This window comes from Pyrgilauda ruficollis, unplaced genomic scaffold (assembly GCF_017590135.1).
Source record: "Pyrgilauda ruficollis isolate IOZ18807 unplaced genomic scaffold, ASM1759013v1 scaffold59, whole genome shotgun sequence".
NCBI lineage: Eukaryota > Metazoa > Chordata > Aves > Passeriformes > Passeridae > Pyrgilauda > Pyrgilauda ruficollis.
The window spans coordinates 6,279,949-6,294,729 of NW_024527599.1; the positions used below are offsets into that span (position 1 = coordinate 6,279,949).

General features: G+C 43.7%; 1 protein-coding gene across 5 annotated transcripts in view; it reads right to left on the reverse strand.

Moving 5' to 3' along the window:
• Positions 1 to 14,781, reverse strand: part of CUX1 (cut like homeobox 1) — a 266,545-nt gene that overhangs the window by 39,139 nt on the left and 212,625 nt on the right. For 4 of the 5 annotated variants that reach the window (XM_041482904.1, XM_041482905.1, XM_041482903.1 and 1 more), the window contains 2 exons: positions 7,123 to 7,425; positions 2,648 to 2,836 (listed from right to left, as the gene is read on the reverse strand). The exons of the other annotated variant lie outside the window; for it this stretch is intronic. In XM_041482904.1, the coding sequence (XP_041338838.1) occupies positions 2,648 to 2,836; positions 7,123 to 7,425 (492 nt within the window). The remainder of the gene's footprint in view (positions 1 to 2,647; positions 2,837 to 7,122; positions 7,426 to 14,781) is intronic. 5 annotated transcript variants of the gene reach the window in all.

Below are 14,781 nucleotides of genomic sequence, written 5' to 3' on the forward strand. Positions count from 1 at the left end.
GGATGGGATTTCTGGCAGGGCACAGCTCCTGTCTTAAGCAGCAAAGAATAATTCAGAGCTGTGAGAGCTTGGGAAAAATGTCATTCCTTCCTCTGCTCCTGTGACCTCACACTGGGATCACAAAAGGTGCACTGGCTGAGATGGATTGCTCATGCTAATGGAACAAATTATATAAAGGCACATATTTCATTAAAATACAAATAAAGAGGAGGATGTCCCACTGTTCTGCCAGAGCAATTGTTTTCTGGAGGACAATCTACTATCAGGACAAATTTCCATTGGGCCAAAGGCAGAACTAGGACTCAGACTTCAGGCTTTAATGCTGGTGTCTGGAAACTTAGATGACATTTTTAAAAGCTTTTCCATTTTTATTTTTATTTTTAAACATATGTGCTGCGTGCAGACAACGTAAGGAGATCATTCAGCACATTTGCAGTGACAGCAAGGCTCAAACTAGAATCCAAGTTGCAAACACACTTTATTTTTGGAGAAGTTTGATTTTTGTCTGTGACCAGTCTCCATTTCTCAGGAGACATATGAAAAAAAAGGAAACCCAGCAGTAATTTGGGCAAAGGTCTGGATCTGGGTCTGAGGCTGACTGAGTTACACCTTTCCCCCCCAGCATCCACCTGTGCCCAGCTATGGATGCCACAGACACCACTGCACAGCTGCCCACTGAGATAAAACAGAGCCCCTTTTAATATAATTTTTACCTTATGTGGTATTGAACAAGATTATTAAAAAGTGAAATAATGGGGAAATAAAGGGAATTCAATTTTCTTCTGACAGCAGTGCTGTTCTGTGAGGAGTGTGATCTTCCAGCAGCCCAATACCCCAGAGGTTATTGGAGGAATGAACTGTTCCAAGGCAGGAAAGGTGGGCAAATGTCTCAGCCTGGTGAGCATGAAGCCCCAGCTCCCTCCAAAGAGGTTGGTAAGTGTACACTGCAAATTTTCAGAACCTCTTAAAAAGGACATTTATAGCACAAACTTCAGACTGGTGGAACAGAAAAAAAAAAAAAAAAAAAAAAAGAGATATGCAGCTCACCTTTACCATAATTATTAATTTACTCCCTTAATAAAATGTGGCAGAGAAATAATTGATAATGTTTCAGTGGAAGCAGACCCAGTCGCATTGTTCTTTAACTGACATTAGCTGAAGGGGAAGTTAAATTCTTAATGTGGCTCTGGAGCAATTTAAAAGGTTAAATCACAGGATTCTTACCTGCATGAAAGGATTTTGCAGAAAATACAGGGTTGGATTCACTTTGGACTGCTCTGAGGACAGCACTTGCACAGTTCAGGAGCTCAGAGCAGAGTCTCAATGATTTATGGCCTTATCTCTATTCAGATGCCATCTACAGACCATATGTATTGCTCACTATTTGATAAGAATCCAGTTTAGAAAATCGTTTTGAAAGGATATTGTCAGTACTACTTTTAAATTATTTTTATTTTATTTTGCTGCATTATGGGCAATATTCTCTGTGAGGCTATAAAAATCCTGCTAGTTGACAATTTTATTCCTGCCATGTTTCTAATACAGCAAAACTCCTCATGATTCCCTTTGGTTTACAATTGTAAGTGGGAAACCCAAGTGGATTTTACTCCCCATGGAAGATCATACACGTGCTGAGATACTGCATTGCTTTATTTTATACTGGTTACTCTGACAAGGGCTTGAATTTCTTCTTAAAAGCCTGCAAGACTATAATTTTCCCAGAAGCTCCCTCACTGCAATTTTAAATATAATCACCAAGTTCTTGATCAAATGTGTAAATGCTTTCAGAACATCAGTCAACAGCAGAGCTTTCAGTGTACACGATTAATGATGTCTGTGCTAATATCATTAAGGGGTAGCTCCAGAGATGTATATATCATTAATTAGTTAACTGCTGATAATGGCAGCCCACGAGTCTCTCTTGTAAAATCACATGAACATACTAAAAACAGGGCTCTGAATAACCACTGGGTTTTAGTGATGAATTTAAAATGGATAAATTTGCAGGATGTACTTCCTACTGAGATACCCAGTAACAACTCAGAACACTCACGTGTCCATCCCCATGACCCTGTTTCATGTGAGCATAACACAAATTTTATTTTATTAACACAATCACCTTACCCCTCTCTATAAAGGCTACAAATATCATTATTCTGCAATAGCCTTTTATAAAGGCTGTATTTTTCTCTCCTCCCAGCAACCATCAGTGCAGGACTGGCAAGGAGCTTTCCCAGGAACCAGTGCTCAGTTCTTCCAGCCCAACATCTGTGACCAGCTGCAGCACTATTAACTAATAACCCAAACCCAGCTCCCACCCACATTTCTCATTTGGTAAGGCAAGTTATCAGTGATACACCAGGGTCTCAGTAATTAATCTATAGGAGAAAACAGCAATGATTCCCCAGCAGCTGGTGAATATTTAGGGTTTGGGGTTGGCTTTTTGTTATGTGTTTGTTTTCCTTTTATTTTGAGATGTATCTGCTTGAGCAAGCATCAAATAAAAGCTCCAAAAAAAGCTGTGGTGAAGTCCTTTTGCATAAGCCTCCTAACAGTGGATCAATGCTGCCTCTCCACTATTTCTGGAGGGTTATAAAAGCCAGGCTGAGGAGTGCAAGGCGTGAGTCAGCACTCTGCTCCCCGTTACCTTTTTTCTCCATGCGCTTCATATCCATCAGCTTCTCCACGTTGTTGGGATCGTTGAGCCACAGCTGCATGCGGACAAAGGGCTCCCTTCCCTTCAGACTCAGCTTGTGCCAGGGCTTGGGGCGAGCCAGCAGGTCTGAGACAGAGCCTTGGGTCAGCCCCAGGATTGTCTCCCCGAACAAACGCTGACCTAATGGGAAATTGAGAAGAGCGTGAATTCGCTCAGCCCAGACACGGCAAAGAACACGAGATCATTCCTCAATTATTCTTACTTCAGAACTGCTTCAAAACCCAGAAGAAACATTTAGAAGAATAAATGTTCTGCCCCCCCACTAGAAGGATAAATATTGAGCTTTAGTTTAATCCTGAGGATCTGCCTGGGATAAAGGGAGGAGCTCGACACGTTTGGGGAGCGGGACCTTACAGTGAAACTGTGCAAAAAATAAAATTAGGAGAGGAAAAAGAAACTGAACCTCTAGCTAAGCAGGCAACTAGTGAGAGCAGTGAGGCTACTTAGCTCTTATGCAGGAGGGCAGTGCCACAGCCTTGTTCCAACAGGGCAATCCAAACATTTCCAGCAATCAGTGAACCAAGAGCAACGCAACCTGCCCCTTCAGCAATGTCCTCACAGAAACACGTATGGAATTTCTGTGCTGTGCTATCTGTGGGGATCTAACTGTGCCTTACCCACTAGAGAAAATCAGAATTTGCAATACAATTTTTGTTTTACAATCTCTACAGTATTTCTAGTTAAGAATAGTTAATTTTAGTTCTCACAAAATGCTGTCATCTGGCAGGGTGAAATCTGCCAATGCTTTACAGTGTACAGTGTTCATATGTGATTGCTGACAATGATTTTATATGGAAAAAGCCTAACTTACCAAGGACTGGGGGAAATGCCTGTGCACCTCAAACCCAACCACAGAGCTGATTTTCTAACCCCCTTCACTTCAGTGTTTTTTCTCAGCTGCACTGCCTTGATGTCAGCTTCTGCTACAGGAGAGCCTGGAGTGATCTGAGTCATCAGGATTTAAGATACAAGTGCTGTTGCCTTTTAATTTCAAGGTAACCCAAAGATCTTTCCATAACCCCCAAATCTGGGGCTCAGGGTTCTGTGTCTGATCTGCAGCTTTTGAGTGCCCTCACTAACACACAACAGAACATTCCCCCTTCACATCCCAGCACTTGTAGCCAGTGGTAACCAACAGATCCCGAAGGGACAATGGGCATGAGTGGGGGCTCTGACCCCACAGCTCTGCAGGACAAGCCCATGCCTGCAAAAGCATCACCAGCTCTTAGGAGCCCTTCACAGCCTTCTCTGACCCTGATACAGACAGCTCATGGCAAATATCTGCACTACAGACCCACCCCCTGCACTTAACTCCAAGATTCCCCTCCTCTTTCTCTTTCAAAACATACCAAGACTTTTGCCCTGGTGGGGTTTTTTTGCTGTATGGGGAGAGGAGGGAATATGGGACCAGTCAGAAGCTGCAGAACATCCCACTCAGGTGTGTGGGGCAGGTGGGTCTGCAGAGCTTGCAGAGGAAGCAGCTGAGATAATGAGAGGCAGAGAGGGGAAAGGAGAACAGGATTAACATGACACTGCTCTAAATAAGCTCTAAAACTAGCCCTGAGAACAGCTCCTACAGACTGAACAGCAACCTACATTCAGAATTCATTCAAGTTCCTGAGTAATAAGTGATTTTCCACTACCCTCGATATCAGGAAAATCAGACAAAAGAGGTAATTCAGGGGAAATTTTATCAATTTTATCTTTATGTTTTTATCACGTGTCCTGCTGGGGTAACCTGCTCCCTGTTTGTATTTAAAAACATCAGCAAGGCCTCATCCATTTCCCTGTAAACCTGCCAGCTACTAACAAGATAACACAGCCACTTTAAAAATCTGATATTGTGTTGCCACATGAACAGGGCACGGATTTGCAAAAGGGTTGGGAATGAGCAGTGCTGGCAGTGCTGCTGAAGGAAATGAACCTTTAAACTACAGCCTAAAAATTAAAAATGCAAATGTAGAAGGAGGTAACATCATGTTCTCTAGGTGTTAAGAACAAAGCTAAAGATGTTTGTGTTGTTTATTTCATGTCAGGATATGGCAGGACAGGAGAAAACACCTGAAAGGCTCCCAAGCTAAGGGGGAAGGTGTCAGAAATCATCCTTGGGAGGGAGCAGGTGTATCACGCTCCATCTTCACCAGAGCACCAGAAATAACAGCAATATTTTAAAGCACAGGTTTCCTAAAGCTCCTCCTCACCTTTCATGCCTGTTCCCACTGATGTGGATCCTAATGGATCTTTCAGGGAAAGTCCTGACCCTTCCTACAAAATGCCCCATATTCCCTATCCTCAAACAGCTGAGTGCTTGTGCTTCCCTCTGTGAGCTCCGTGCAGCCCAGCAGGGAACCCCTGAGGAACTCTGATTTTGGGGCTCAGAACATCAGCAGCATCTCAGTGTGAACGCTGCCAGCACGGTGTGCTGAAGGCACAGAACCTTCAGAGAATGGTTTGGGTTGGAAGGGACCTTAAAGATCACCCAGTTCCAGCTCCTAGTGAAAGGAACATCTTCCACTGTCCCAGGCTGCTCCAAGCTGTGTCCAACCTGGCCTTGGACACTTCCAGGGATGGGGCAGCTTCTCTGGACACCCTGTGCTGGGACCTCCCCACCCTCACAGGGAAGAATTCCTTCCTAACATCCCACCTGAACCGACTCTACTTCACTTTGAAGCCATTCCCCCGACTGGAGAGGGGAGGAGAGACCCACCCAGCTCAGTCTGAATTGTTCTGTACAACTGTGGTCTCTGGCTGGTGGCACTGGGACACCTCAGCCACCACCAGTTGCCTGTGACAGGTTCACAAGGCCCAGTGGCCTAAAGCAGAGAAACCTGTGCACCAGAAAACCTGGTGCACTAGCACACTGAGGGCACAAAAGGAGACATTGAAACTGGTTCCACACCTAATGCAGAGTTTGGGGCACATTTCCTGGCTCTTCTGCTGCTTTTTAGGCTTGTCAGCCACACTGTAGGAAAACAGAAATCATGGGAAATAAAAAAGACTAAGTAAAAATGGCATCAAAGCAAATGTAAACAAAAATACTTTTTTTTTTTTTTTTTTCAAACCTCTCTGGAACACCAGAGCAGGTACAGCACTCAATAGCATTTTGCCCAAAAACCAGGGGCTTGGATCTGCAAACCCTTACCATGATTTGGGGCTTTATCTCTACCTTATCTCCACTGAACAAGCAACCACCACCTGCCCCAGCCAAATGCACGGGCAAGGAACTCTGCTGGGCTCAGTGGAACACAATCTCACTCAGGGTCTGTCAGTGATCAGGGCCATTTCCCTTTTTTCCCCCAAATTATGTTAAATGAGAACTTGGGACCTCCCCCATCCCAGTATTTTTTCCCCTTAAAAAATGTTTTAAGGAAATAACATGTTACTCTGTGTCTAGATGAAAAAAGGCTTCCTCACATACTAAAAGAGAGGAGTTTTTACTTTCACAGTCATCATGTTCAGATGATATGGATAAAATTCCTCTCACATAGGTAACATCATCAGTCTAAATCTAAACTTTTGGTCCTATTTGTAGTGAAGGAAGAGAAGCTGGTACTTCTGGGGAGCACCAGCCAATCCCCTGAACACCTGATGCAGGAGGGATGAATCCCTTGCTGAGACCCAGAAGCAGGAGCAGGTAACACTGGCACAGCCTTACTGCCCTCCTGCCAGAGCCCTCAAAGGATCCCACAAACATCTCCCAAAGCCTTGTGGGGGAAGCAAGGGTTAAAGACAAGAAGAACCAGTGATTTAGAGGCACAGTGACAGAATTAATGTGGACTTCCCATACTCCCATCAGGTTGTTCTCTGTGACTATTCCAAACAGTCGTGACACTGAAGGCAACAGCCAAAAACCCATCTGTAGGCAAGAGCAGCCTCAGCTTTGCACATCTCTAAGCAGAAGAACTGAGTGGCCCTGCACACTTATCTCAGGCTCATCTAAACCTCAGCTGAGTCTGGATTTTCCCTCCCAGCTCTCAGGGACACTGTGCTCCTGCTTGTGGTGCAACTTCCTCTCCAACCATGCTGGCCTCCTCTGCCTCACCCAAAACGGGCCTGGAATTTGCAAGTGTGGGGGAAACAGCCTTTCCCAAGGGGAGATCTCCCTGGCTCTGGGGTTCTGGGGGTCCTGACAGCCTGCTGGACTCTGTTTTGGGAGGTGGGAGCAGTACCTGGCTGCTGAGCCAGGAGCAGAGCTTAGGAAGAACAAGGGTGTGATGGGACTTGAAGGAGTGTGTGACAATCTGAAAGGAGTTTTCCACCAGTTTAAAAAGATTAGGTATCTTTTTAGCAAATTAACTAGGCCAGGGTCAAACCCAGGCATTCTCACAGACATCTCCTGTAGCTAACAATAAAAACATGAACATTTATACACGATTTTGTCAAGAAATGAGAATAAAGAGATTTACCAAGATTGTTGTCCGTGAGCACTTCCTTGACCCTCTTGGTGATGCCATAGGTGTCCAGCTCAGGGGACATGGCCACCAATTCTTGGATGCTGAGTGCAGAGTGGCCTGAGAGTGGCAGAGGGGTCGTGGATTGGGATTCAGATGCAGGTGGCTCACTGGATTCCTGGGATTTGCCATCCTTACTCGTCTCTATGGCAGGACAGGGCTGCTGTACCAACTCGGTCAGGCTTTTCACTGATTCACTGGAACTCATGGGAGACTCAGGAGCAGGACTGCAACTGGCAGAAGTCTTTGGAGTACTTTCTGTAATTAAAAAAAGACAAAAAAGTCCCCACTTTAGCATAATTGTAATGTTTTGATTGCAGGATATTTAACTTTTCTCCTCATTTATATTCTACCTACTTAAAGAAATGCCTAAGTATGCAAAATGCTACTTGCTATGATTTGGGTACTAAAAAGCCTCTTTTTAGAAACAAGAAATATTTTCTAATTTTATCTTGAGTCGTGTCTGATTTCTTATAAAGACAAGATGTACAAATACAAATAAAAATCAGGAAAAACTGAAGTGCAATAGTCTGTAAGTTTGCACGCAATTTCCTTGGTCAGGAAATCTCAGTTTTGCTTGTCACAACATTTTTATATAAGGATGGTTTTAAAGCTACCATTCTAGAATGGTTTTAACTTCCTTCTGTGACTTGTAAGAAACTCACTCAGCCACTATTTTGTTCTGTCAATGAGGGATTTTCTACAACTGATACAACTCTCTATCTTGAGAGTGTTATTGATTTCATTTTGCTTCTTATCACACACATCACATTTCTGCAATTCTCTTTGTCCAGAAATAACAAGATTAAAATACAGTTTGTAATTAATGTTGTATTAATTAAAGCATTTGAGAATCCAACATAAAGACAGAGAGTGGATCAGGAGACACCCAAATCTGTTATTGTGACACTTGGTTTAAAAGAAAGCTTTCCCAATCTGTTAATTTGCCAACAACAATAGGTTCTGTACAAAATGTTGTTTTCCCCCAATAAATTTATCTCTCACAGAACGTACTGACTGAGCTTGTTCAGAGATTCCAGACATCTGAGGGTACAGGCTGAACCTTTTTTAAAGCCACAGCACAAAGGCAACACAAGTGCTTTACAAGAATCATTCAGGAGATAAGGAGCACGGGCAGTTTCTCCACCCACAGCTTTCCCCATTCCTGTGGGGCTGCTTCCTCCTCCTTGCTGCCTCCCAGCCACTGCTTGCCAGGGTTAATGGCATGGATTCCATCCTCACACATCCCTGGGTTTGGCTCCAGCTGCCTGGAGGAGGCTGACAGAGCTCTCAGCTGCACAAGGAGGAGCCCAGAGCCCAGAGTTTTCTGAGCCCTGTGGTGCCACCACAGAGGATTCTCAGGTCCCTTCAGGCAGTGGCTGCCAGCAAACCTCACTGGGTTTTGAGTTTTTATCCAGAATATTGTCAGATCATTCCAGAGCACGCAGCCTGTGCGGCATGGAAACACATCCCAAATGCTGAAGGAAAATACTGCCACAGGAAAAGTCAGGCCCAAACTTGGAGTAGAGTGGAGAGGATAATGGTGTTTGTTGTTCAGGGTCCTGGGGGCTTTCCCATGCTGCATTCAAGAGCTTCCCTGATACACTCACTTGGAGTTGCACTCTCAAACATAAAAATCTGACTTTTTCCTTAGTGTTTTATGTGAGATACAAAAGAGGAAGACAGAAAGTGAGGTGCATGTAAATCTTTAAGGTAAAGGGGATCCTACAAATCCTATTTCTTCTCTCTGCTCACCCTGGGTCATCATACAACCCAACAGAAACCCTGGGAAATGTTATTTCTGTATCAGGAGCAGCAGAGGAATTGTACTGTAAATTTGCCCTGATTCACCCATGCGAGGGACCAATTTGGCAGATCATCCATCTTGTTCACTGTACACTGTCAGGGATGGCATGAATTCCCCACATGATAAACAGATTTCTTCTCAGGTCTGTGTCCTTTAACCCACAGCAAGGTCAAAATTATGGCTGCCTAGCTAATAAACGGCACAGCACTCGTTCAACTTCCCTCTAATTTTGTCCCTTGTGCCAGCTTATACAAATCTTACTGACTAACTAGAGCAGCTGCAAATTTCCTATACAATTCCTCATCTGTGCACGGTGAGCCACATGCACACAGAGGGGGGAAAAAAAGGACAAAATAATTTTAAAAAAACCCAAAAAACAAACCCAACCATACAGGACTAAACAAAAGCATTTCCTAATGCCTCCTTCTCCCTTCTCCTTTCCCTGCCCAGCCTAATTATGAACACAACAAAGGTAATCTGTGTTATCATCTATCACTGAGATGCTCTCTGTTGCTCACATATTAGCTTATTTTTTTTATATCACTTACCAAGAGCTTACTTGAATTTCGTTTTTAAGACCAATCTGCTGCTCATTTACTCCAAAAGGTGGGATTATCGGAATCTAATTTTGGAAGGCAGTACAGATGACAAACTGCTTTTTTTCCCCACCAAAAGGCAAGTGTACAGTGATTTCAGGCGAGGCATTATGTACATGTACTACAAATAACTCCAAATATGTTCCCTATTCATTTTTAGCATTTTTCCCTTCTGGAAAAACATTTTCAAGATCACATAAATATTTGAGGAAAAGATCCATTATTTGGGACAGTAAATTAAATAATCAAATAATGCAAACATTTCCCGTTAATCTACTTAAAAAATTAAATAGACATTTAGAGTACAAGTGACTGCTGACAGAACAAAGGGGAAAATTGACTGTATTCACTATTCCAGATTTAACTGTCAATCCACAGCCATTTCGCATGGTTTATGAAATAATTTGTCTGTATTCATTTCTCTCAAGTTCCTCACAAGACAAAGACACAAATTCAGGATATTGGAAAAATATACATTAAGATTTCCAAAGCAGCAATTGAACATTTCCAGTGAAAACAATACATTGAAAGCTTACTTCTTTAAAATTTGCTCTGCTTTTTTAACCCCAGACTGCTCTGAATAATAATACTAACTTAAAAGCAATCCAGTTTCTTAAAAGTAGTATTTACTGGATGTTTTCACATTTGTGTTTAAGGAAGAAAGGAACATTTTGTCCATATAAATATAAAACTGTATTACAGAACAACCTGCAAACTCCATGGCCACCATTTATGGATGAAATCATTTCAATAAATTCCAGGTAAACTTTGCTATACCACAGGGGTTTGTTTTCCAACAGCCTGTATCCAATATAAGATGTGAAGTAAAAGCTCCAAAGCTTCAAAAATGAGGTGCTGGAAGAGCTGGATTCAGCAGATCAGCTGAAAACACTCCCCCAGCACAGCCTCAGCCTGACACCTCCCTCTGCTCTGTTCTGCCACGGGCAGAGTCCCTGCAGAGCGTAAGGAACCCCAGGCTCCTCTCCCGAGCATCACCAGCTCTGCAGGAACCCAGCAGTCAGGGACACTTGGAACTGCAGGGCACTGCTCAAGGGGGACCATTTCTGTGATGTGCAGGAACTCTTCCCAGGTCCACAGGACGCGTCCAACAGGTGAAGCACAGCTCAGATCCACAGCCCCCTTCAGCTGGAGGCTCCTTCTGAAGCTCAGGACATCTCGGATGCAAAGACCTGCAGGTGCCACCTGCTCCCAGCTCCCCAGAAGATCTGAGACATCTACAGGACGTGACACCAGGGCTGCTGTATCCCCTCCAAGGAGGCATTCAGTGACAGAGCAGTGTTGAGACACAGATAAGGTTTCACCAGTCCCAGAGGCATCACGTCTGCCAGCACAGACAGATTCCTCCACTGCAACTTCTCCCATGCATTTTGAGAGCTGCAGGTTTGCTGCTTTTGCTCAGACCCTGCCTCACCTCTGACAGCAAACTGGCTTTGCATCCAAATCCAAAGTTCAGAGATTGGAACAAGAACATCTGAATCTGTGAGCATAAAGCACAAGCCCGCTCTCAGTCTCTCCTCCCAGGACATCTGTCTATCCATAGAGACACCCTGTACTCCTGGAACTGCTGGGAGAGTAACCTGTCCAAGCCTTGCTGGAAACACAGGCTTAGCTAATAAACTGCAAAAAGACTCATGGGGAACGAGATACGGAACATGGTGAAGTTGAGGAAGACCATGCAAAACACAGAAGGTATTCAGGGGCCTCTAAAAGGATTATGAAAAATATTATATTCTAAAGACAGCAGGCAGACAACAGCTGCCTTAAGTTTCAGAGGGAAGTGGATTGAAAAAATGGATCCACTATAATTTTCAGAGACAAATCTCTGTAGTTCATCTGATCCACTATTTAAATTTCAATACACAGTCCTCTATCTGCAGTAATAATAACCTAAATTCCATTTAGTGTTCATTTGAGCAGTCAGGATAAAGTCATTTCTTATTATCTCCCCACTGTGTAAAAAACAGCTTGAAGGTAGGAAGTCAGCAAGCATTTTCACCAAAAAGTAATTATTGTAAGTGACATTTTTACTGCTGGCATGCCATAAGGCGAACTGCGCATTTGGAAGGACAAGTTGCTAAAACAAAATGACAGGGTACTCTGTGACATTCCAACGAGAACCCAAACATGATTTCACTGCTGCTTGCTTTGATGCACCGCTTTTCCCACTGTCCAAAGCTCGGGCTGCAGGTTTGTGCCAACCCAGTCCAAGTTGCCTCCCGAGGAGCTGGGGGAGCGGGCACATCCCACGGGAGCCAGGGGCATCCCGGGCTCTGCTCGCTCCCAAATCAGCACAGCAGTGGGCAAGATGAAAGCAGACAAACGTGGACAGGAGATTTCTCAGCAACCTCTTAAAAGAGCATTTGCTACTTCAGGGCTGCATTTACCTCCTCGTGCAGATGAGTTAATGGACAACAACAGTCCTGGCAGGTTGCCTGAGATCAAAGTGTCTCACACTGGGACTGGATTAGTTTCTGTTTCCCGATGATGAGGCTGCCCATTCTACCCAATCTGTAGACCAAAACCTGGTGAATGCTGCCCTGATCACACACAGCTGAGCAACATCCCCAGGACAACCCTGGTACTCAGCTTCCCAGGGTGTGAGAATTTCAGGGAGAGATTTCTTCCCCCCAGCCTTCTATTTGATTTTACCTTTAGCTATGTCTGCCTTTTCAGGGTCTCATCAGAGAATCACAGAATGATTTGAGTTGGGAGGGACCTTAAATCTCATCCAGTTCCACCCCCTGCCATGGGAAGGGATACCTCCCACTATCCCAGGTTGCTCCAAGCCCTGTCCAACCTGGCCTTGGACACTTCCAGGGATGAGAAGAAATTAGCATTCTAAAGTTAATCTTTTAAAGCACCATAACAGCAACTCTCCTCACTAACAGTGGGTGCAGCACAAGCCTGAACTACGTAATAAAGCTGAGCAGCACTTGTGGGAGAGCAGTGCAACACATCCCTCTTCTGACTAATTAAAGAAAATACGCGTGAAAGCGCCTTCTCCTAGGTAGTGCTTTTGGTGGATTTACTCTGAGTGAGTGAACCTTGCCTGAGCACAATTTACAAATTGATGTGGCTCATGAAAATATGATCCTCCCTACAGTTATAAACTCCCCCAGTTCTGTGTAGGGAGTGCACAAAGCTCCCTGCAGTTTGCATCTCTAATGATGTCACATACGTAGGTTGGTGCAGTTAAGAGTTGTGAGCGCTCGCTGGAGTTGCCACCACTCTGACTGTGGAGAATTTGTTTGTTTGTTTGCTTCATAAATGTTGTAACTTTGGGGAAAATGTTATTTTGGGTCTTGGCTCAGAGGGAAATTTTATGTGGATGGGGGGAGGGATCAAAGGAAAAACCCCTTTAGGAAAGTGTGCAGATGTATGTGTGTCTGCACGGAAAGGGGAGGAACCAGCTTTGGTTAACTCTGCAATTACTGGGGCAATATAAACATAAAGGTTCCCACTCTGCATATATGTTAAGTGTCAGGAGGATATAAAACTGAATAATCAGGGTAAATGTTAGAATTACCTGAAAAAACCTGCTTTTGAGTCTTGCTGAAGGATTGCTGCAATTGACATTGTATTTTCAATTATTGTTGTAGCTTTGCACCTCTATTAAAAAAATGTGCTTTCAGCTCTGGAAAGCAGAAGGAGCTGGAGAAACCAGATGAAGTTGACAAACGAGCACGTAACATGGGAGCTGGTGATAAACTCATGAGGAGAGATTTACAGCTGGCTGTTTAAAACTTGGAGAAGTTGGGCAACCAATTCTCCCTTCAACAAACCTGCAGCCACAAACGCTTCTGAGTTTTAGAAATCCCACTGTTGTGCCCAAAGCTACACCAAGACCTATTTTAAGGCTACATAAAGTGATACTATCAGACTTTTACTGAGTTAGGAGGAGAGGGGAGCACAGATTGCTCTGAAGGATGTCTGGAATCCTGTGCAGGAAGATAAAACTGGAGTCAGTCAGTTCCAGTGAAATCTGTCCTGAGATCTGACTTTGGAGCGGACACACCGAGCCCTGACACAACACCACCCCAGGAGAAAACCCTCTGAGGAGAAGAATAAAGGGACATTTTTGCAATAGCCTGGGGGGAAGATGAGGCCTCTATAACCCTAAGCACTAATTTACAATAAAACACAAAATAAAATGGGGAAACTTAAGAATTTTTTAGCTAGATTTAGACACACAGTTGAAAACATCAGAGCAATGCTCAAGTCAGGCCAACAGCCCCAAATTATCCTTTGATGCTATGATTTCTGAGCTGAAAGTGGGATCTTGGCATTTGAAAAGTGAATTATGATTTTTTGGTTTTAGAGATGACTCTTAACCAGTAAAGAAACCTTTCTAAAAATAAACTATATTTTAAATTACGTGATTAATGGCAGAATAATGGCTGCTTTAAAACACATTGCTCTACTCTGCCAACCTTTACTTAATATTCAGATTTTGCTGTGTTTCTGTAACTTAGCTAGAAATCAATATTTAGAAATAACTGCTAGAAAATATTTTCAATAACCTTATTATTAAACCAGCTTGTGTGCAGACGCTTTATTAAGCATTTTCTGAATGCTAAAACAAATATGTCATGGAAGCAATCAATCAAGATGCCACAACCCCACAGTGTTATATTTTTAGTATAATCAAGACAAACATGTTCACAATACCTTTTGGAAAACAGAGTGAGAGCCTCCACGAGGAGGTTCTGCTGCACTTTATGGTGCCTTTGTTGACCTGCTGACCTTGTGATTTGATGTGTTAAACCAATGTGCTTGAATGTGGCACCAATTTTATGGCTGTTTGTTGTCCTCCTGTGTCAGGAGCCTGATGTGAAGGTATTCCACACCCTCCTCTGAGATTTGAACCTCGTGGCTGCTCTGGAGCAGAGGCTGCAGCAGGATGCATATGTGCACTGTGCACTGCATTTAGAGAGATCTCCCCCACTAAACAATGTGGACATTCCCTTGCCACAGGCAATCTCCACATGGGATGGATCCCAGGCTAATGACTGCCCTCCCTCCTTCTTTTCCTTATTTCCTCCCTTCCTCCCTTCCCACAGTGACCCTGAGCAGTGCTGCACTCAAGACCCTCCTTTTTGGAGGAGTGCTGGGAAAGTGCTGAAACAAAATGACATTTACATTGCACGCAACAATATTATAAAAGCTATTAAGGTACATTATTTTACACAT